Source organism: Camelus bactrianus, chromosome 14 (assembly GCF_048773025.1).
Source record: "Camelus bactrianus isolate YW-2024 breed Bactrian camel chromosome 14, ASM4877302v1, whole genome shotgun sequence".
NCBI classification, from domain to species: domain Eukaryota; kingdom Metazoa; phylum Chordata; class Mammalia; order Artiodactyla; family Camelidae; genus Camelus; species Camelus bactrianus.
This window is the reverse complement of record NC_133552.1, coordinates 21,353,384-21,376,202: the sequence shown is the minus strand read 5'-3', so window position 1 is coordinate 21,376,202 and position 22,819 is coordinate 21,353,384. Positions and strand designations below refer to the sequence as shown.

At 36.0% G+C, this 22,819-nt stretch overlaps 1 protein-coding gene across 7 annotated transcripts in view; it reads right to left on the bottom strand.

The window, feature by feature from the left end:
• Positions 1 to 655: 655 nt before the first annotated feature.
• ELF1 (E74 like ETS transcription factor 1) overlaps positions 656 to 22,819 on the bottom strand; it is a 91,577-nt gene continuing 69,413 nt past the window's right edge. For 4 of the 7 annotated variants that reach the window (XM_045508914.2, XM_045508915.2, XM_010973290.3 and 1 more), the window contains 7 exons: positions 21,827 to 22,007; positions 15,052 to 15,159; positions 13,551 to 13,718; positions 10,052 to 10,135; positions 9,142 to 9,334; positions 7,758 to 8,207; positions 656 to 2,677 (listed from right to left, as the gene is read on the bottom strand). In XM_045508914.2, the coding sequence (XP_045364870.1) occupies positions 2,077 to 2,677; positions 7,758 to 8,207; positions 9,142 to 9,334; positions 10,052 to 10,135; positions 13,551 to 13,718; positions 15,052 to 15,159; positions 21,827 to 22,007 (1,785 nt within the window). In that variant the 3' untranslated portion in view covers positions 656 to 2,076. Of the gene's footprint in view, positions 2,678 to 7,757; positions 8,208 to 9,141; positions 9,335 to 10,051; positions 10,136 to 13,550; positions 13,719 to 14,917; positions 14,997 to 15,051; positions 15,160 to 19,934; positions 20,019 to 21,826; positions 22,008 to 22,819 lie in introns of those variants that run through there. The other 3 variants (XM_045508916.2, XM_074378254.1, XM_045508917.2) reach the window with 3 other exon arrangements.

The following is a 22,819-nucleotide window of genomic DNA, read 5'->3' as shown; positions in this document are numbered from 1 at the left end:
CTTGATCTTCTTAGGGTTCCTGGCTGGCTTAAAAATCAAACTGACAAAGACAGATTAAAGGAGGAAAGCATACAGATTCACTTACCATAAGTTTTCCATGACAGGGGAACCTTTATAAGAAAATAAAGACTCAAATAAATGGTTAAGCCTGAGCATTTTTATACTAGGTTTGAAGAAGAGCAGAAAGTCACAGAAAAATGAAAGAGAAGGGTATGAGCTAAGGGTAGTAAACTGGAGGAAACTTGCATGGCCTGTTACTTCAGATAATGAGGAAATGAGTAAGTGCAAGTTACTACTGGGTATAGGGGTATTGGACTGAGATTTTAATTTTCTTATATTTTTCCATTTCTATGTTTTCCAGGCTTAACAATTTTAACTGATCTAATTTAAAATTAGAAAACTCTTTTTTAAATGTGTTTAATATTATTGCTGGGAATGTTTTATTGTTTTCTAATTTTTGGAGCTTGGTAATCCATTGTGTGATATCTAGAAACTGCCATTTGGCACAGTAGAAAGGAAGAATGAGAGGATGAGATTTTGCAATTCTAATCTAATGGATGCTGTTATATAAACTTTTAAGAACACTGTAATACTAGCAACATCTTCTGTATACTTGTTCTTAAGAAACATTTGCTGGGCAACAAAAACACTTGAGAATTTTTACATGATTTATTTAATAATAAACCAATTAAAGATACAAAAACGTTTAGAGGATTCCAAAATTTCAATTTTTGTTTAAATACAAATTCACTTTGTAATATGAAAACATATAACATTAGACCTCTAAACATAGTGATTTTTTTCATCTACAAAAATTTTTTTTGCTATACTAGAAAATTTGCAGAAAACAATTTTTCTTGTGAAATTAAATGTACATTATTTACAGCTGAAAAAGTAATCTAAAAACTATTTCATTTCAGAAACTTGGATATATATGTATATTATCTTTGTATGCAATTCCCCCTCCCCCCACTCCCAATAAAAAAATGATCCAAAATATAAAGCAATTACGCTTTTATAGCAACTGACTAAGTCAGGTTAGCCCAAGGCTTGGTTGCTTTCTGGGATCTTAAAGAGCCCTGACTCTTTCAGAATAGCAGTTTATCATTTAGCACTCAGCAGCGTAAGACTACTAGGGGACCACAATGCACAGTGGCCTAGAAAGTTAATGAACAAAGTATTTAGGAAGAATTCAGTTCATAGCAGATCTTACAGATAACAGAAAAATGAATTTTGTAGGGCCATTAATTTTTCTGCAATATTTTAGCTATATTTACATTAGGAGATAAGCTGATAATGTTTTAATTGATATAACTTTAAAACTTAGGGGTTAGAATCATAAAATTTAGAACTAGATAGGAAATGAGAGATCATCTAGTCTAATCCAATACATCCCTCCTCTGATGACAACCGAGGCCCAGAAAGATCAAGTGGCTTGCCCACGGTTACACACTAAGGCGAGAGCCACTCGTAGGCTGATGCTTTTACACTATCCTGCTTTGGAAACAGGTTCAGCCATATCGTGGGCACATTTCAATTTTTAATGTTATATTTTACATAGTCATAGTTCAATATACAGTGCAACAAACTAAAGTCAATCCAAGTGAAATCATAATTTTAACAAAGCATAAAATAGGTGTCTTGCATTTGAAAGAGTCAAGACTTAACCTATACAAGTGGAATGAAAATAGCTCCTCTATAAATTTCCGGATGCCTTATATTTAAGTACTGTATTTACAAAAGAATCAGAAAAGCTAATATGGTATAAAATTTAAAAAGAAACTTTAAAAATGTTTATGATATAGCCGTTGGAAAAAAAATCTCAAAAGAATGTCTTCATAGTATAAAATGCCTGTTCCTTCACAAATGAATTCTGAAACATCTGGAGAACAAAGAGAAACACTTGGGTTTTCCTCTCATCTAACAAAGTCAAAATTAGCTCTAAGTTACTGTTTTTAACAAGTAACTACAAAATTAGGAACATTCGTAGAATTTGTCTTAGAAATCAATCAGTTTACGTACAATTGAAAATGCTCAGTTAAAAAACAACTACCCATAATTCCTTTGGTGTGTTAATTAGAAAGCATTGGGTTCCAGCAGTTCACTTTTCACAGCTACGGGAGAGGTAAATCCATTGGAACTGGACACCACCATCACATAAGGCTGTGGCTGTGGCTCAGTTTCTTCAGTGCCTTCTTTCAAGTTATCTTCCACCTCCTTTTTCTCTACTTCCTGCACAGGAGTTTTTGTTTCTTGAGCTTTGATAACTGAAGTGATCACAGTGCCAGGTGGGTGAGCCACCAGCTGTGAGCTGCGAGGAGAAAAGGTCACCACGGGTGTGGTAGCACTGAAGGACGGAGATGAAGCCACGCTGACGGTTCCGTTGCAAACGGACTGAACGCTGCTGGTGAGGACCTGCTGTACATGGGCAGGGCTCAGGACGATGGAAGGGGGCGAGCCCGGCTTCTGCGACTGCAGCATGACGTTCTCCTTCAGTACTGTCATGGGCTGCGATGATGGAATGGCTTGTAAGATAAACTTCTGAGACCCCGCACCTGATGAGGGGTCTGTGCTGGCTATCACTGTCGTGATTGGCACTGTCTGGAGTGTTACTGTGTGCAAATGCTGGTTCCCAGGAGATACAACCACTGGAACCTGGGCTGGAGCTGGTATGGTCCTGTGGAGATTATGAAATAAAAGTGAGGAAATTAGCATAATCTACATCGTTGAAAACTTTAACATGTGACAAGTCATTGTGACAAAACATGAGTTACTCACTTCCAATGCGACTTCCCATATTTTCAAAACAACATAAACACTGTGCCTGACCCTGTATTAAACGCTGTACATACAGTGACGCCCAACACAAATCTCTCAGTCCATTAACTATGATACCATCTGGTGAAAAAAAAAAAGTCTGCACAATGTGCTTTATTGACACAAATGGGGAAGCAATTATGTTGGAGGAGGAAGACATCAAAATGTTTCACCAAGAATTTATGTAGAAGATGCCTGAAAGAAAATTAGGAATTTTAAAATAAACGTATTGGATTCACTATCATCATTTTAATACCTGATGGATAGTATCATTAATATGCCCAGCCAAATGACCAAACATCACATGATTATAATTGTTTCCAACTTGTTTTCCTATCGAGAGGGAAAACACTCAATTAACTAAAATAAAAAACACTTCAATCTGAAATGTGTATGTGACAGAATTATTAGAAGAATTTTAATAGTTCATGATTCATATCATATTACATAAGACAAGTCATGATATAATTAACTCATGAGGCTTCTTCAGGCTGGCAGAGAGAGCAAAAAATAAGGCCAAGCCTTGGCAAAAATAAATAGAAGCATGTTTTAGCAGTTTTCTCAGCTCAAATAATTTTCACAAAGTTGTCATAAAGCTACAATTTAACATAAAACCCTTTAACATAAAATCCAGTTTGTATAAGGTTGTTAATCCCATTTATTGAAGAAAAGAGATACATAAATGGTTATGAGTCGATTTAATTTTAAAAGTTCGGAGCTGTGAAATTTATAGTTATGGCCATTGTTACTATAAAACAAATGCAGTTGAAAAAATTCAGCACCTGGATCTCCACTGTGTTTCCCCCGAATTCTGTAAAGCTGTATTACAAAAGAGGGATAACTGCTACTCCAAATGGCTAAGAGCTGGATTAGTCCCCATAAACCAAATGTTAATTATTGCCAGGAGATCATCGCAGGTAAATTTTAGTCAGTTGTAGTTATGCGGCCTGTCACATGTGAGAAATGAAATTCTGGAGGAGAAAACAGATGGGCTAGGTGAGATGAAGACTCAGCACAACTCATGAGAAGCTCAACGAAGCAGACACACGCAGGATAACTAGGGCCCACCCATTCGTGTAGGGTACCGACTCCCAAGTTCCGTTTGTCACCACGGTCACCACTGTGAGGGTCAGCCTACTGCAGGATATCGGCAGCTCTTTGGAAGGACACTGCTAGAAGAGAATATGAATCAGGTGATGAAGATTTAATAGGTTGGCAGGGTATGGCTAGGAATAAAGGCCAGATGTACTAACATTATTGAGCGGGCAGGGATGAGCTGGAAGGATACAGAATAACTTTGGGAAGTAGGACATCCTTCCAAAATACACTGTGCCTCCCTTCTTCTCCCCTGCCTGCCTGAATCAGGATATCCTGGGTGGAATCTAAACCTGAGCGTGGTACCTGACCCTGCAGACAGATACCATTTTTTAAATAAAAAGGACCCAAGGGCTTCCCATGCAAGAGTTCATGCACACATAGTGTACATACAGATCACCGGTACTTGACATATCGTAAGCATACAGATTGTCTCTATAAACATGGATAGCCTTGCCCCTCTATCAGTACTATGATCCCCATTTTACATGTGACAGGAAACTGCACAAAGAAGTTGAACAGCTTGCCTAAGGTGACCAGTTAGATAGGAAGTCATCCAACTGCAGAGCCTCTGTGCTTAACCATGACAACATCCTGCCACTTCTTGAGTCCTAAATAACTTCAGCTAAGGTGAACATTTACTTTCTCATCTTTAAACTGTGGGGAGTTACAACTCTTTAATACACACCTTCCCTCTCTCAGGTGTGGCATGAGCAATAATGTACTTGGAAAATTTCCATACTGCTTATCAGGGCTACCACTAGATGGTCAATGTTTTTTTCAAACAGAAAAAGGATAACCCTTTCTTGAAACACCTGACTGCCATCTGCCAGAAAATATATACTGATGTACAAAATCTGCAACATAAATATGTTGGCTTATTTGAACAAATTCCAAAGCAATTTAATTTTCACAAAAAATTCAGACATTAAAGAATAAAATATTACACAGCCTTTTCTCAACCACAGGAAATTTATATTATCTTTTTCTGTTAATGCAGGAACTGTCAGTTGTGCCTGGTTACATTATATGGTATAACAAAGGTCATATTACAGTTTACTACTTACAAAAATTCTCCTAAGCTGCTTGTAACCAACTGGTACAATACTGGTAATTTAAAATTCCTCAAACTTTCTGAAGCTAAGAAAGATATACAATATAACATTTAGCTTTTGTTGAATACTTACTCAGCTGTCAGAAAGTGTCTTTTAATTGTTTTAACTACCTGTAAGATTAAGTAATACTCATCTTTATTTTATAGTTAGAATAGTTAATTTGATCCAATGTCACATCTAATCATTGGCTGGAAGGCTAGAAGGTTATGTCCGCATTCTTCCTACTCCATCACATTACTTTTAAGGTAATCTACACATTATATATTTTCATAGGCTAATTTATTTAAAAGGCCTAAGACAAACTATTAGTGCTTGAATAACACTATAGAGAAATAAATTATACCAGGTAGGTATATGGACTTCCAAGTTTACCAAGAGACAATTTGAAGAAAATATTTTACCAGAGGTTTATTTTTGTGAAGTCAGAGTCAAAATTAAAACTTGTAAAACTGAGTACATATACCATAAATCAATTAATAAGAATTTAATCAATGTCAATATAGATACAGCTGGCCCTCCATATCCATCCATGGTCTCCATGTCTGCAAATTCAACCAACTGCCAATGGAAAATATCTGCCTCCCCCCAAAAAATTCCAGAAAGTTTCAAGATGCAAAACTTGAATTTGCCACATGCTAGCAACTATTTACACAGCATTTACACTGTGTTACGTATTGTAAGTTATCTAGAGATGACTTAAAGTATATGGGAGGATGTATGTAGGTTATATGAAAATACTATGTATGCCATTTTACATAAGGGGCTTGAGCATCCTCGTATTTTGTTATCTGAAGGGGGTTCTGGAACCAATCACTTGAGGACACTGAGGGACAACTGTATGTGCCATTATGTGAGATAAAAATAAATGAGCAAAGAAAAAAATTGAGAAAAAACATGTTGCTACCTCATTGTAAGTAAGTGATAATTCATGTGATTACATGAATCAACTGGCAGGACAGCAAATCATTAAGCTACTGCTTTAGGGGTATTTGAAATACTCAGGGGTGAAAAGTCATGGTGATGTCAGCTGACTTGACAAATAGTGAAACAGAAATAAGGGTATAAATAAAAACAGAAGAGGAATAAGGCAAAATGCTATAAATTCTGAATTTCGATGGATGGTAAGTAGGTGTTCAATGTACTATTTCAACCTTTCCATTTTTTGAAATTTCTTGTAACAAAAAGTTGGCATAATTACAGTGAAAATAAGTAGGATTTTGGGGGGGGGAATAAAATGTAAACAAATGAGAGAAGAATTTTTTTTAGGTAAAAGGAATTTAGAGTGTGTGTGGATATATGCACACATATAAATATAGAATAATTTCTACAAGAATAAATTGTTTTAAAGTTTGAAAAGTTTAATTTTGTATCTTCATTTTATAGGTAGTCTACATAGAGAACTCATTACTCTAAGAAGAGATAAAGAATGATAATTTACACTACTTCAAATAAATTCTATAAATATGAAGGGGTGTTATATATCAGACTATGCTAGGTGCTGGGAACAGGACGATGAATAAAATCTAGCTCCCAAAGATTTAAATACATAGCAAGAGACAGGCGTTAAGTCAACTAAAACACCTGGTTCAGGTACAGAATGTGGTTCAGGCAAGTAAGGAGCTTCAGCTGGAGAACAAGGAAGGCACCATGAACAGACTGAGAGCTGGCGTGGGGGCTATGGAAACTGGCCCGCACTCTGTGGGCAACGTAGATCTAACAAAAGCTGCAGTATCACAAATGTTGACTTTTGACCCACTTAACAAGGAATGGCTCTGGTCAGAAACATGACATAATGAAATGCATCAGTAACATTTAGATTACCAGAGGCAGGAAGCAGGCAGAGTCTAGAGAACTCTCAGAGAATTTGGAAATGAAGATTTTGAAAAATATATAGCAAAGACAGCTTGAAAATCACAGGCAGGGAGTATTATTAGAATGTTTTAATATCTGGCACTGAGTTTTTTCCTGAAATTGACATTCACAGTAATAAAGTATCCAATATAATATCATAATTTAGTATCTTCAATTGCTAGAGGTGTGTGTTTTTGTTGTTGTTTTTCTTCTGGTTTATTTTTATTCTGAAGGCCTAAAAAAGGAAATTTTGATTAGACGTGCTTAAAAAAACAACTGAATCAACCCAAGAAGGGAGTCCCAGTGATCAGCTGTGGCCATTGTATGCTTCTTATCAACACAAATACACATGATGATAAGATGGCAGAGATTAGAAACCAATGGGAGGAACCACATATTTCCTATTAAATATTCAGTAGTAATAAGTAACCAACAGAACTTAGAGGAAAACAAAACCTTAAAAGGAAAATAAAGTTCAATAGGTACTTTTTTAATTAAAATGGAAAAAATGCGGTCTTTATACTCACAAGTCAACAATTTAACAGAACTCCATCTGAGAAAATAGCATCTTCCCAAGAAATAATGTGTATTTCCTTTAACTCAGTGCAATTCCAAAAGGTCATGATACGTCCATTTATGGAAAATTTTTATAGCTTCTAACTTTGTTTGAAAAATAGTATCACAGTTTAAAAATAAAGAACCACCGATACAATCTGAGGACTGATGTACTGCTGCAGAAACAATCTGTTGACCAAGAGTTCTAGCTTGAAATCTATATAATTTTTATTCTCACTTTTGAATCCCAGCACATTTAACAAAAGATGACTCTGGTCAGAAACCTGGCACGATGATGTGCATCGGTAACTTTAATTTTCTCACCTAATACTCTGAACGGAGGAATTTAATGCTTCATCCTGCACGCTGCTGGTTGTGTCTCCCTCCGGAACAGCCTGTACCGGCTGCACCACGTGAATAGTCCGGAAGAGCTGCGTAGGGTATGGCGTCTGCGTGGGCGGCACTGTCCTCAGAACCTCTGACGGCTGTGCCACTTCCACGGGCTCTTTGGGTTTTGCGGCTTTAGAATTCCCTGCTTTCAGCACTGTAGTGGCTCCTCCTTTTATCCCTGGACTGCAAGATGAAGATACTCTCGACCGGCTTGCTTGGTTCCTGCTCGAGGTGGTTGTTGAAGACAGTGATGGATCTGAAGAGTCCATGCTGGAACTTGGATCCTCATCATCTATATAAATCAGATCTTTTGGCATATCCTTAAACTGATACACCAAACGCTGACCTTCTACTTTTGCCAGAATACCCCTTTGGTAATAGTACCTAGTCAAAGCAGACAATATTATCAGTATTTTGTTCAGTTAAACATAAACTAAAATAATATTCAACACAATAAAAATTTCTGAATCATATACAGAAGTTAAAAGTTGGAGACCAACAAAGGAGAAAAGAATTTCTAAATGAGGGGTGGCTATTTTATTTCCCTTCCATAGCTTACTGTAATGTCCCTATCGGTTTAAATTTGATTCAGTAAATGTGATACAGTTTTCTGTGTAAAACTTAATGATGTACAAATAGAAGTGATTCAGATTTGGGCAGTGATTTTAATTAAATCAAGAACCTAAAGACTATAAGTTTAAAAATAAAACACAAACTGTAACTAAATAATTCTGGTTTAAGAAGGTTATCAAATTATCAGATCACTGCTACTTCTAATCTTTCTCAAATATACACAGATCTTGCAGACTAAATGACATGATCACAGAAAAACAAACTAAAAGAGGGCTTAAGGATAAAATGGTACCTTCGTTCAACATTTTTATGATGTCTAATATTATTCTCGAAGCATTAATTTATTCCAAAATAACATACTACACATCATATCTGAGATTCATGTTTTAAAATGGACCCTCTTATTAAGTACATGCATTACCACTGTTTGTCACTTTGTGCTGAATTTAAGTGTAATGGCTCAGAACATATGAGACTTGTGGTCGATTTACAATCCCCAATGACAGCTTAACATTTTCTGATCCCTTCATAAATAAAATATCTGTTGTTTGCGTGAAGACTTTGGGGGGAAAGAGAACATTTTCCCCGACTGGAATAAGATTTCAATTTAAATACATACTCATTTCTATAAGTAGTGTGGGTTCAGCACTTCAATAGTAACACTCACCATTTCTTTAATCCTCTGACTTTTGAGTATTTAGGAAACGATACTCTTAACACAATGAACTACAGAAACATCACGCACCTGAGAGCTCTTCCCATGGTCTCATAATTCATGTCAGGTTTGTTTTTGTGCTTCCCCCACAACCTGGATACTGCTTTAGAATCTACCAATTTAAAAATGCCTTTTTCTCGCTGGGTCCATTTGATATATTTAGGACAAGTAGCTTTGTCCTGGAGCAGTGCCAGTAAAAACTCCCAAAGATAAATTGTGTTTCCTGAAACAAAAGCAATTTCTTTTTAACTGACCAAAAATTCATTTGAAAGAGGACAATATAAAACACAACTAAAAGTCTTATTAAGTTCCATCTATAATTATACAAACTTATTACACAATTCAGTTAGTACTGGTGATATAATGGTCATAATTTTTAGGGTCTAATACACATCTTTTTATTAGTCCCATAAAAGATACCTGAACAGACCAATCCTGCCAATTAGATTTGTGATGACTTAGGGAGAAAGCACTTCAAGACAATTTTTTTCAGCCTTTTTAAGAACCATTATTACATAGAAGAAACTGAATAGGAGTTGTACAAAAACTTTCAATAGTTCTTTTTATATTAAGAGCCAGCAGATTAGTCTCAACAATCTTCTTCAACTTGGGCAGCAGTTATGAAAATGCTAGAACTCCAAGACAATGTAATATGTAACTGAACTGAATGTAAATGAACTGAAAACCGAATGTGGCTAAATTCTTCCAAGAGACTTAGTATTAAATGAAAGGATAGATGATTTTGACAGGTACGTGGAAATCTCCTGAACAGATTTCTTGGCTTGCATTATTACCAGTCCCCTCACAAAAAGTGGTGACTGTATCTTATAAGCATTTCAGTAGAAGCTTGTGGTTTCTACTTACAACATGCAGACATTTTAAAGCAATCCGAATGTTACCTGACCTGTAAGTATTATAGGGAAATTATAGTAGTACTTACCCTTCCCATCTTTATTTTTCTTCTTCACAGATATGTTGGGTGTAGTGGTGGGGGAATCTGGTCGTGGTGGTTTCGTTTTTCTCCCTGAAATCAGAACAGCTCTTATGTAAGTATGTGCCTCCCAAAGTGAGAGAGAATGGACAATTTAGCTGTTTATAAATGCTATTTTGTCATTTATCCTAAATTTCAAGTACCAAACATTTTGCTCTTTATATATTGAACACATATACTGGCTTCCTAAATGCTATTTATTAAAAGGAAAATAACTTCAGTAAAAATTTAACATTAATACAGGTTAGATCACAAACATTTTTATGCAGAAAACAATACTTTGGCTCATTTGCAAAAATGAGGTTAAGTTTAAACTTTACATTTTGTCTCTGAGGTGATGATAGTGACAGTGCTTTCTTAAAATCTGGGGGAATATTCTTGATGCTGATAAAACCTGAGCTCAAAAAATAAGCCAGATATGTTTGTCTGCCTCTTGATTACATAAGTTTTAAGGCAGGAGAAGTGGGTTTTTAGCTTCTCTCTCTTCTAAATATATCTCTGTCTATAGTTAGTTCTCAAATATTGGAAACTGCCCAAAACTTCTAGATACAAAAAATAAGTGAGGCAAAATTTTGGTAAACCACAAGGTCAATTTTTATTTTCTTGTGTATTTTTAAACATCTCATTGTTCTATATTTCTTTCAATTTACAGCAAGCAAACTTTACAGTTATCCATCATCCAGTCTCTAGACAAGTTCATTGCAACAGCGTTAAACTGTATTTTGTGCAGCCTTAGTCTGGGTCAATCAACTATTCCAAAGCCGTGTTTGTGCTCTTCTTGTGCCACTTATCTAGAACCACAACTTGGCAGCAGTGTTGCCTAAGATTTACGTTGAGGTGAGAACACTGTCTGAACAGATTATCGCTCTGTATATGAGACAATGAAGATTAAGCATAAAATGGACACCTTAGTTAGTATCTCTTACCCCAACATCCTTGAGGCTGACTCTCACTGGTCTAGATCACAGGGGTGAAAGCTGGGGTAATATAATATAGGGCAGTAACTTAGAAAAGCAGAATTTGAAAGCTAAAGTCACAAGGTTAGTAACAAAACATCTGCAGACAAACTGAATAGGAAAACACCTCTGAAGTGAAGGTGAGTAAGCATCAAGGAGAAGAGGTTCAAAAAAGTCACTCTTCAGGCCAGATCCCTCCTGAGACTACCAGATGTATAAATGTGGAACCTAGTGGTACCCATCACTGTTCAAGAGACAGATACTTGTAGCTAACTGTGCTAAAAATAACACTAGAAGCCACACTTCAGTTAGCTCCTGTCCCTCCTACCAACTTATTTTCTGCTTTCTATTTACCAGCTTTCTCTGACAGATAATGTTTTCGCTACCCCACTGTATTCCTCCACTAGTTTACCCATTCACGTATGGATGGAGACTTAGCTGTTTCCAAATCTTGGCTACTGTGAATAATGCTGCAATGAATACGGCAGTGCAGGTATCTCTTTGGCAACTTGCTTTCAGTTCCTTTGGCTACACACCTAGAAGTAGGATTGCTGGATCATACAGAATTTCTAGCTTTAGGTTTTTGAGGAACTTCCATACTGTTCTGTGTAGTGGCTGTTATCAATTTAAATTTCCACCAACAGTGTAGAAAGATTCTCTTTTCTCCACATCCTTGGCAACATTTTCTCGTCTTTTTCTATGGCTACCTCTAGCCATTCTAACAGGCATGAGGTGATATCTTACTGTGGTTTTCATTTGCACTTTCCTGATGATTAGTGATATCGAGCATCTTTGCATATACCTGTTGGCCATTTGTATGTCTTCTTTAGGAAAATGTCTACTCAGGTCGTCTGCCTATTCTTTAATTGGATTGTTTGGGGTTTTTTGCTCTTGAGTTATATGAGTTCCTTACATAGTTTGAACATTAACCCCTTGTCAGATAAATGGTTTGCATATATATATTTCTCCCATTCTGTAGTTGCCTTTTCATCTTATTGATTATTTCTTTTGCTGTGCAGAAGCCTTTTAGTTTAATGTAGTCTCACTTACTGACTTTTGCTTCTGTTGCTTGTACTTTTGGTGTCATATCCAAAAAATCTTTGCCAAGTCAGGTTCTGTTACTCCACCTTGATTAGAAGAGGGAGTTTCGCCTGGTATTTTTTTTTAGCAGTCTCATTCTTTGATGACGTGTTTTATTCTTTTGCTTTAATAATTACAATCATATGCATTGAAAGTTTCTATTTGACAATTCTGTTGTCTGAGGTTCTCAGAGATCTAACCCTAGGACTTTCGGCGCCTGCTACTTCTCATTCAGGAAGTAATCTTCCTTAAGTTATTTTGTGATAATGAAATGTGAGTTCACCTTCAGCAGGGTTTTATTTGTAGAAACTCTGTGCAGCCTGGATCAAGTATATGACTTGCCAAAGCAAATTTTACAAGAGTTTTCCCTGGTACCCAAAGTTATTGCCTGCTGGGAGGCCATTCTTATGTTAATTACTTGGCTGGAAAATCCTAACGTCAGTGATAGTTGAAAATCTAATCATACACCTAGGTTAACGCCAACCTAGGACTATGAATTCTCAAAGGAAAAATTTCTCCACCCAGCTGAGAAGTATAAGCTTCCTTAATACTGTCTGTGCCAATGCGTGGACTGTTTTTCCCCTTAGGGTATGGTCTTTCAAGGATCTCAATCACATGCTGAAGTCTCTGTCTAATACCCCTATTTGCATTGGACCAAGACTGAAGCATCTGCCTCTACTTGGGTAATAAAACCGAAGCCCCTCAGACATCAAGACTGACATGTCCTCCTCAGCCCTGTAGAGGTCCTGCAGTGTCAGCTCATTCTTACTATTGTTATTTTTCTCTTCATTTTTGGCCCCTGAAATTTCCCTTACTTTCATGTGCAGTTAGGTTATGTGGTGGCTGCTCCTGATGCCATTAACTAAGATATCAAACTCAAAAGTACTGAACAAGCTGGATGGAGTAGAATCAAAAGGCAATGAAACGGAAATAGTGTTGGACTTCAGAATGTAAGTATGGTCCTAAGCTGTGAAAAGTTAAAAATTCCCTTTAACACATTCTAACATGTTCCTCTTCAGTTACTTACCTGCTGATTAAACCTGTATTTTTCTCATTGAAACCTTATATTGGAACCTATACCTGTGGTTTTCAAACTATGTTCTGCAGGAGGAAACTGACTTGCCCTTACCCCTGAGCTCTTTCTGAACTTAGATAAAAGAGTTTAGAAAAAAGAGTCAGGCTTTAAAAAGTTGGAAAATCCCTTTTCTATGAGATAGACCAAATATTTTAAAAGTATAAAATGATTTTTCTAAAAAATGAATCTAATACAAAGAAACACCTCTTACTTTATGTTTTTGTACCTTCAATTTTCTCCTTATATAAGTTTTTACTGGTGTAGAAATATCCTTGAATAAAAATTATATTTAGCTTCCAATCAAGAGTTGACTGCCCTAAACAAATTAACCACTCACCTTTCTTTCTCTTAGGTTGTTCTGGTGATGAGGGTCCTGGTGAGTGTACGTATGTCTCTTGAACCGGCTGAGTTTCCATCACTTCGGGAATCCCATCTAATGTGACGGATACATGGGTGATTGGGGCAACAACAATGTCATCTTCAGATGAACTAAACATATTATTATCTAATGGAAATAAAATCAGCTAATTATAATCAACTTTGTATTATAAATCAAAATCATTTCAGAAAATATTTCCTGTTTCTTTGAAGATTAAAGTAGAAATAAAATCCTGAAATCAACTCCTTGCTTTTTATTTCCTCTGTATTAAGTCAGGTACCCTGAATCAGTCAGGCTTGATTGGACTATTTCAGTGTCTTCCTTACTTGACTTCCTGTCCCCAGTCTATCTTGTCTCTCTGCTCCATTCTTCACATTGCTAAGGTTTTTCTCTGAAATCCAAGACTGATCTGATCATACTCTTCTCTATAAAAACTTTACACCATGGAAATTAGAAAGAAAAATAAAATTGACATATCTTCCCATAGTTTACAGGAGAAAAAAGGTAAGAGCAACCCAAACTCCGTAATATGTCATTTGAAGCTTCCAGAGTCTACCAGCCACCATGAAGCTTACACTTCACATTTTTATCTCAAACATTTCTTTTTTCTTTTTTAAACAGGTATGTGTCTTTGGTTCAGTCCATTATTCCCTCTATCTTGAATGTCCTTTCCTGTCTTCTCTACCCATGAAAAGCTTATTTGCCATTTACAGCCCAGGTCAACACACTCCGTGCATAGAGCCTGTCCCTGACGTTCTCAACCAGAGTACTCTCTCCTTCCAGAACACTTTGCTATCCCTCTCATGGCCTTTATTTTTGGCTTTTACAGTTGTTTACATAAACAATTGTCTTCAAAATCAAACTGTAAGCTTGAAGAAAGAAACAATATCTGTTCATTTCTATATCATGTCATCATCTAATGAATTGCTGAGCATATAGAAAATATTCTATAAACATCTTGAATTGATTTAATAATTATTAATTATATGGGTTTGACTACTTTCTTGTCAGAAAATCCCAAAGGAGAACATGGATTTAAAAGCAGATCAATAAATGTGGCAGTCAATTTTATGCCATGAAGGTTTAGAAAACTTTTCAATGGATTTTTGCCTATTCGCTGATGAATATCTATGGAGATCACTACATTTTAATAGTTTGGGTCCCTAAACATCCTAACAGTTCACCAATGAGGTTAAAGCAATTCTGCATTATCTGCTATTTGACAACTACATTACTTTTTATTCCTAAAGTTCTCACTCTTCAAATTAAAAAAAAGTCTTGTTTAACTGAACACTTTAGCAAAGATGCCTCGACTAGTACTATACCTGAAAATGCACTTGAGATCCCCAAAATACAAAACACGGACTCTGGTCTCTTGATATTCACCATCTAATACAGAGAAGCGGCAAGAGCTTTTCAAAGGATACAGACACGCAGTCATTAACCCACAACCACTCACTGATGCGTTTTTCATCCAGCATGGGGCCAGGAGAGTCCATGTTAAGGAGCGCCTCAGCAGCCTCGATAGTTTCAATCGTTTCATCCCCATTGTGACAGGAAGCTTCGACTACGAGACGTGTAAAGAGAGAGAATTAGCTACAAGACATCTGTTGTTCTAAAAAGCGTAAATTCCTATCTCTTGAACCAGGATACATCACTTAATACTTTGGTTTACACCCTTACTTTGTATCAACATATAAAATCTATACTGAAAATGACTAGGGCAGGGAGTGTATAGCGCAAGTGGTAGAGCACGTGCTTAGCATGCACGAGGTCCTGGGTTCAATCCCCAGTACCTCCATTAAAAAAATAATAACAACAAATAAAAAAATAGACCTAATGACCTCCCCACCTAAATAAATAAATAAAAATAAAAATAAATAAAATGACTACATTTCTCACTGAATTCTACAAGATGTGGGGTTTTCATTAAAAACAACAACAAAAAATCTCTGCAAGATGCTGGGAGGTAAAAGAGTAAGCAAAATAGAACTCATACTCTAAAAGCCCTATCATTTCTCTGATAATCCTTGTATTTTCAAGATAAACTAAGATGTCACTGGGCAGGTCATGCTGTTGACTCCACAGTATAAAATGACTGGGTTGATAAGACTAGGTCCCCTTCAGCTCTAATGCTGATTCCAATACTCTTAGTTCACTCATAGGAATGGACAGAGGTCTCTGTTAACTTCTGACTCCTCTTCTGCTCCTCTATAATTAGTAAATTGCCACCATTTCCAAAAGTTTTAGTTGTAGTCACATTACTAGCATCTAAACACTTCTTGATAATTACTGTATTCTGGTACCTTTCTTCTCCAGTGTGGACAACAGAACACCAATTCCCCTACTCTGAACTGTGCCTAGTCCAACTTCTTTTAATGTTCTTTAAAAATACTGAAATACAAATGAAGTACATGCTAGACACTCAACACTTCCCAGCATTCCAGACAGATGTCCAAAACATCTGTACAGTGAATTCCCTGGATGGGTCTTAGCCCTTCACCTCTACGATCAGCACCAAGAAACCAAATAAAGAGCTACCAACACTCTCTCTTCATGGATAAGTTTGAGTTTCCTGAATGTGGTATTTATCATCCATAATCCTTATACTAACTTACTGTATCTTCCTCTCAGTATTTGTGACAAAATTAAACATGTTTATTTTAAAAGTTTGAATATATATATAAAATCATGATTTTCAGATTCAGGGTTGGACTGACAACGAATAAAACTGAATGTAAGTCAATGAATGTAAGCCTTTTAATTTTATACAGGGTTAAAAAGTAAACATAAACATAGTACTTGAAGCAAAAGTTCTTTCTTCTCAATCAAGTGAATGAAAGTAATCATTTACACATTGTCCTCTCCCTATTTCTAGTCAATCCAGAGAAGGAACAAAATCATTTTCCTTTACATTTTTAGGACTATAACCAGATTTCTAAGAAATTATAGCTCTTTGAAATTTACCTTAACTTTCCATTAGAATATTATAACATTTAGTTTCCTAAATATTTCCTAAACAATTCACACTCTCTTTAGACTGAAGATTTCCAAGAACCTAAAAACTCTTCCACTGACTCCAAATTTCCAATCAGCAAAAATACTGAACATCCCTCCTAAATAAGTGCACAAGGAAATAAGGAAGATACAATAGCGTAAGACACGACCTTTCTCCTTATTTATTGGCAACCGATACTCAGATACTGTCTAAGAAATAACAAAGTGATCCGTTTTATGGTCCAGAAGAGACTGACTACAGGTACTGTATATCACTGTAAGTTAAGAAGGCTTTCTGAAGAGATGGGCTAAGGCTAAATCATTTCAAACAGCTAGGATTTAAATACTTTAAGAGGAAGAGAGAGAAATTAAAGCAAGAATAATAGGAGAAGCAAGGGCATGAGAGTAAGCATTATGCATTTAAAGAAAATGAGATAATCAGTCTATGCAGTTAGAAAACAAAATGTGTAACTGCTAAAGATTATTATAATAATAGCAGATTAGTTAATTCACTTTATAAATTGATTAATTTGGCTGACTGCCTTCCCAAGGGAGGAATCCCACAATGGGAATAGAAGGAAGGCATGGACTACAGAAGGAGCAGAGAGCAGGGACAACTCCTGAATGATGCATACAAAGAAGTCCGGGACCTCGGGTCATACGCTAGTCAGCTCCTCTCAATTAAGAACGAAGAACACTTTCTCCCATAGAACAGTGGTCACCACTGGCAGTCCCCACAACCTGCCAAGCCAGAAGAGAAGCTCCTTCTTTCAGATACGAAAGATGTATCTGCAGAATTCCAAACTTCTGGGCTCAATTCCCTCAGCAAGCATCTCTGAACCCAAACATCTACAGGTCACAGAGAGGTCAAGGAACAGGAAGACAGCCAATATGAAGAGGCAAGGATTTTGATCTAGCTGGGCTTCTTCTAGATCAAACAAGGGTTGAACAGCAATTCAACACTTATGAAGTCTTCCTTTTTCAAAGACTTTAAACTTTTCCTCTTAACGCCAGCACTCATATTTCTGGGTTACTATAAAAAGCACTTTAGAGCTTGAATAGATTTTTGACTAGTGCCTCATTTCTAAAAGTATGTGTCCTTTTCATTTTCATATCAAGATGCACAAAACCTCACTAGAAGACTTTTCACAGTCTTCCTAATGAGGAAACTGTTTCCCTTAATTATAATGAAAAATAAATCAATTACATTTTAATTATATATTCTATTAAAAACAAATGCTTAGAAGTCCAATTCCTCCACAGTACTTAAAACCAGAAAGGATAAATACCTCAAAAAGTCTAGCAAAATGATTAAAACAGGGCATGGCATTGAAACACTTCCTATTAAAAACTAAAGCTTCCTATTGAAAATCTTGTAGATTTAAGGCAAAGTTAAAAAAAAAAAAAAGCATATTGCTCCTGTGTCAAGGCTTTCAAATTCTAAGAATTGAAGAAAATATCCTTCTTAAATTTAATTTAAAAAAAAATAAGGCAAACAAGGCACAGATAACTAAATAATTAATTTCTGTTTTTCCAGATATTCATTTCCATGAATAAGTTTTATAAAATATTTTAAAGTCTTCTGGATAGATGAAAATGATAAAATTAGTATGTGTAATAATTTAGCTGCCTATCAATTAAGAAAAAACAAGGAGAATTTCAAATCACTTCCTTGTTGGGCTTTTTATAATGAAAATTTCAAACACGTATAGAAGTAGAGAAAGTAATATAATGAACTGAATGTACCAAAGGGCCCAGCTTCTATACTTAAAAACAGCCACTCTTCCTTAATCTATACTCCCCAGCCCAACACACGCGGGGTTATTTTACATTGAAACCCAGACAGCCTATCATTCAATTTTAAAAGTTCACTAGTCTTTAAATCAGATATCCATTTAATACTGAAACTTCTCTGTCTCAGGTGTTTTAAAAATTCCGTTTGTTCAAATCAGATTTCAAAGTTCATGCATTATGTTTGGTGGTATGTACCTTTCTTCCTATGTTTTTTTTCTTTTTGTTGTTTATCTTGGGAGAAGTACGGTCATCTCTGTAGTTTCCCACATTTTAGACTTTGCTGATTACATCTCTGTGGTGTCACTTACCATATGCCTCCCCCCATGTATTTCCTGTAAACCCGAAGTTGTATCTAGAAGATTGATTTGATTCACATTCAATTTTTTGGCATGAATACTTCAAAGGTAATGTTATGTAACTCTGTATTCTCTGTGTACTATATTGGTGACCCTATGTGATCCTATGTATTCTGTGTATTCTTTTCTCTTGAAGGTAACTGGTCTTCTTTCAGTACTGTCAGGATTGAGAACCACATATGATGTGTGATTAGTTTAAGTTGTTGATCTGTTAAGTTTATACACATTTTATAATTTTTTAATTATAAAAAGCCTGCATTTTTACTCCCCATTGAGATAAGTCAATGATAAAAATAAAAGTGTTTTGATGAACATGAAAATTTGAAATCAGGGTTACAGATGACAGCTGCCATCTAATAGAAGCCTCAATTCCAGAAAAATAGTTCAATCTTTTCATTATTGAAAATTTCAAACAGAATCAAAATTATGGGACACAGTGTAATGAATTCTCACATATCCATTTTCATCATCACTCTTTATCAACATATGATCAATCTTCTTTCATTCATACTCCACTTACTGCCCAAGGCCCCCCTCACACATGCCTTGTCGCCCAGGATTATTTTGAATGAATCCATGACATCATATTTTATCTGTAAATATTTGAGCATAGGCATCTAAAAGATAAGAATCTAACATAATGCTATTATCATATCTAAAAATATTAACAATATTCCTTAATATCATCTGAAGTCTTACCTATGTCTCATAATTACAGTTTATAAACTGTTCTATCCCCATCACCATCTTCCCTGTAGTTTCTCAAAAATGCAGTACTCTCCCCTCCCCTCCTCCGGACTAAGGAAGGCTACAAGATCCTTTCATTTCTCAAGACGTGACTCAAACAAGTATGGAAGAGTTAAACAACAGCTTGAATTGCAAGAGAGAAGAAACATGCAAATAGTAAATATGACTTTCAACATATGGCTTATTTTCTGGACCCATTCCGTATCAGTTCTCTTTTCCAGGAAGGAAGGAGCTTGTCTGTATCTTGTCATCAGCTACCTTTAAGTCTAAGCCCAAGAGAGTGCAGTACTGAAAGGAAGAAGTAATTTCTTCTACTAAAGATCCAGGATCTGCTTTCCTAGTCACTATTTCTTCTCTGAGAACCAATATCTTCCTTGATTACTAAAACAGGAATAAACACCCCTTCAGGGAGACCCTGGTTCCCAACCCACAGAGAGTGTAGCCTTACCCTAAGGCATCAAGAAGGTAGATCAGAATACACTGCAAAAACCCCATTAGGAACACAACACTTATGTGCATAGTGGTGGTCATTCTGTTATACAAAACACAAAGATCACAGTCAGCAATGAGTAGAAACTTCTAATCTGATTAATCTAATTCCCTTACTGATAAGGGAGACACAAGTCTAGATTTATCAAAAACTTTCACTGGGTTGTTCTGACCAAATAATGTCAATATAAAGAACATGCTTTGTAAAAAGTAAGAGGACAATACAAAAACTAAGTGTTCTTGGTCAATGTTATTGATGGGGGCTCAGTCAGTTGGTGTGTGACCTTAGGCAAGTCATTTAATTTAACTTCTCTAATTTCAGTCTTCTTTTTCTGAGAATTAAATGAGGTAATGTACTTTAAAAAATCAACTATGCTAATATGACATCAGGAAGGAGACAATGCCATTCTGGTGTTATTTTTGCTCAAATGCATTATCTCATTCCAATCATGAGAAAACATCACAGAAATAAAATTGAGGGTAAGCCAGAAAGAGAAAGAAAAATACCATATGAGATCGCTCATATGTGGAATCTGAAAAAAAAAAAAAAAGAACATAAATACAAAACAGAAACAGATTCACAGACATAGAATACAAACTTGTGGTTGCCAAGGGAGCAGGAGTTGGAAAGGGACAGACTGGGATTTCAAAATTTGTAGATACTGACAGGTATATGCAGAATAGATAAACAAGACTATACTGTATAGCACAGGGAAATATATACAAGATCTTGTGGTAGTTCACAGTGAAAAAAAATGTGACAATGAATATATGTACGTTCATGCATAACTGAAAAATTGTGCTCTACACTGGAATTTGACACAACATTGTAAAATGACTATAACTCAGTAAATAAGTTACAAAATAACAAAACTTGAAAAAAATAAAATAAAATAAATAAAAGTTCCTTGTACAAAATAATGTTCATTGTATACTGTGGGAAAAAAAAGAAATAAAATTGAGGGACATTCTATAATATCTGGCTGGTATTCCTCAAAAATGTTAACATTATGAGAGATAAGGGAAGACAGAGGAACTGTCACAAACTGGAAGAGATTAGGAAAAAAAAACCAACTCACTGCAGTGTGAGATTCTGAATAGGATCCTGGAACAGAAGACGGATATTAGTGTAAAAATGGGTGGAACACAAATAAAGTCTAGGCTTAGTTGATGGTAATGTGACTAATGTTAATTTCCGGTTTTTAGCTTAAGAATAAATATTCAAATAACCTTTGCTTCCCAAATAATTTTCTCAAATACCTCCAACATCTCTGGCCAAGATATATGGATGTAAATGTATAAAAATAAAAATAAATGCATGTACCAGGTTCTAAAACGAATGAAAAAGTACTACTGCTGCCTCAACACTTACATAGAGAAATCTTCAGTTTGAGATATTCTCCTAGTTCCAACTGAACAAATCTCGAACTCCAGCACCTTACCCTACATTTGGAGCCCAGCCTCCTATTTTGCTCCCTGCAGTAGCAGTAACAAAAGAACATTCCTACCATCTGCCCTACGAACAACTTCTTGTTGTCATCACAAATACAGAGCTGGGCCTTTACAAACAGTGCTCAGTGAAGACTCGATGAGTTGAGTTGGTTTGGTTCCTCTTACTCGCCTCCTAGTCTGTCACACTCACCTCCACATGTTCAGGGGAGAAGAAGGGGGAGGCGAGAGCACTCAGAAGCACAGGCAGATGAGAAGGACAATGTCATTTCCTTCCCCCTGCAGGGCACCAGCCCCTGCTGGTGATGGAGTTACTCAAGACCACGTCAGGGACTTTGTACACCCCCCGAATCACAGGGCCACGCCTATGCTGAAGGAAGATGCTGCTGGAGGCACACACACCTGTGAGGGTGATGTCATCGTCATCTTCATCTATGATTTCCTCTTCGGCGACATCCAGGGAGCTCTCAGTAATCATGTCATTGGGCTCCTCCACACAGGCGAGACCCGCGTAGCTATTGAGAATATCAGCACCAGGAACGTGTTCCACAATTACGGCAGGAAACACAGCTGGGTCACCAAGCTGGGAGGTGGGAGGAGGGGAAAGATTAACAACGTTTTGCTTTTGTGAAATACAACCCAAATTATTTTATACTGGGCATCAATTCAGTTTTCACATCATCAGCTACTTGCACCTTGACAATCCTTCTAGGCTACAGAGAATATAAACCTACTAAAACCAAATAAACTCTCATTATCAACTTAGGTCTCAACAACCAAGTTTTCACTGGGAAGTTCTATAAAAGTAGATTTTTAAAGCACATTAAGCTTAAAAAAAAACTAATATAATCAATGCATAAGAAGCGGCATACAAGTGAAACATACAATTAAATAAAACCTCAACAAAAGTTTCTTTGACAGAAAAAAATCTGTGAGCTTTATAAATACTTCTGTCACTTGGCACACAGGCCGTGTGAAAATCAACTTTCATTTTCTATCTAGTTATAAGATCATGGACCTTTACTACTAGAAAGACCCTTGAAACTTAATCTAGTCCAGCCATCTCATTTTATACATGAGGAAACTGACCCAGAAAGGGTTTTTAACAGCCTATTCAAAAATCAATTAGTCATGAAAAAATTCAACGTTAAAAGTGAAAAACAAAAGTTCTTTGAATGTATCTGATATAAGAATACATGAATTGTAATACTATGTAATAATAAGGGCTATCTATAAAATACTTTTCAAATATAGTAAAAATGCTACTACTTATCAACTTGGTTTATATTGCTTTACTTGTATTATAAAGGTATTATTCATTTACTACACTTTCTTATTAACATTTCTCTGCAAATCATCCCCTAAACCACTGATATGCACTAAACAGTCCATTGA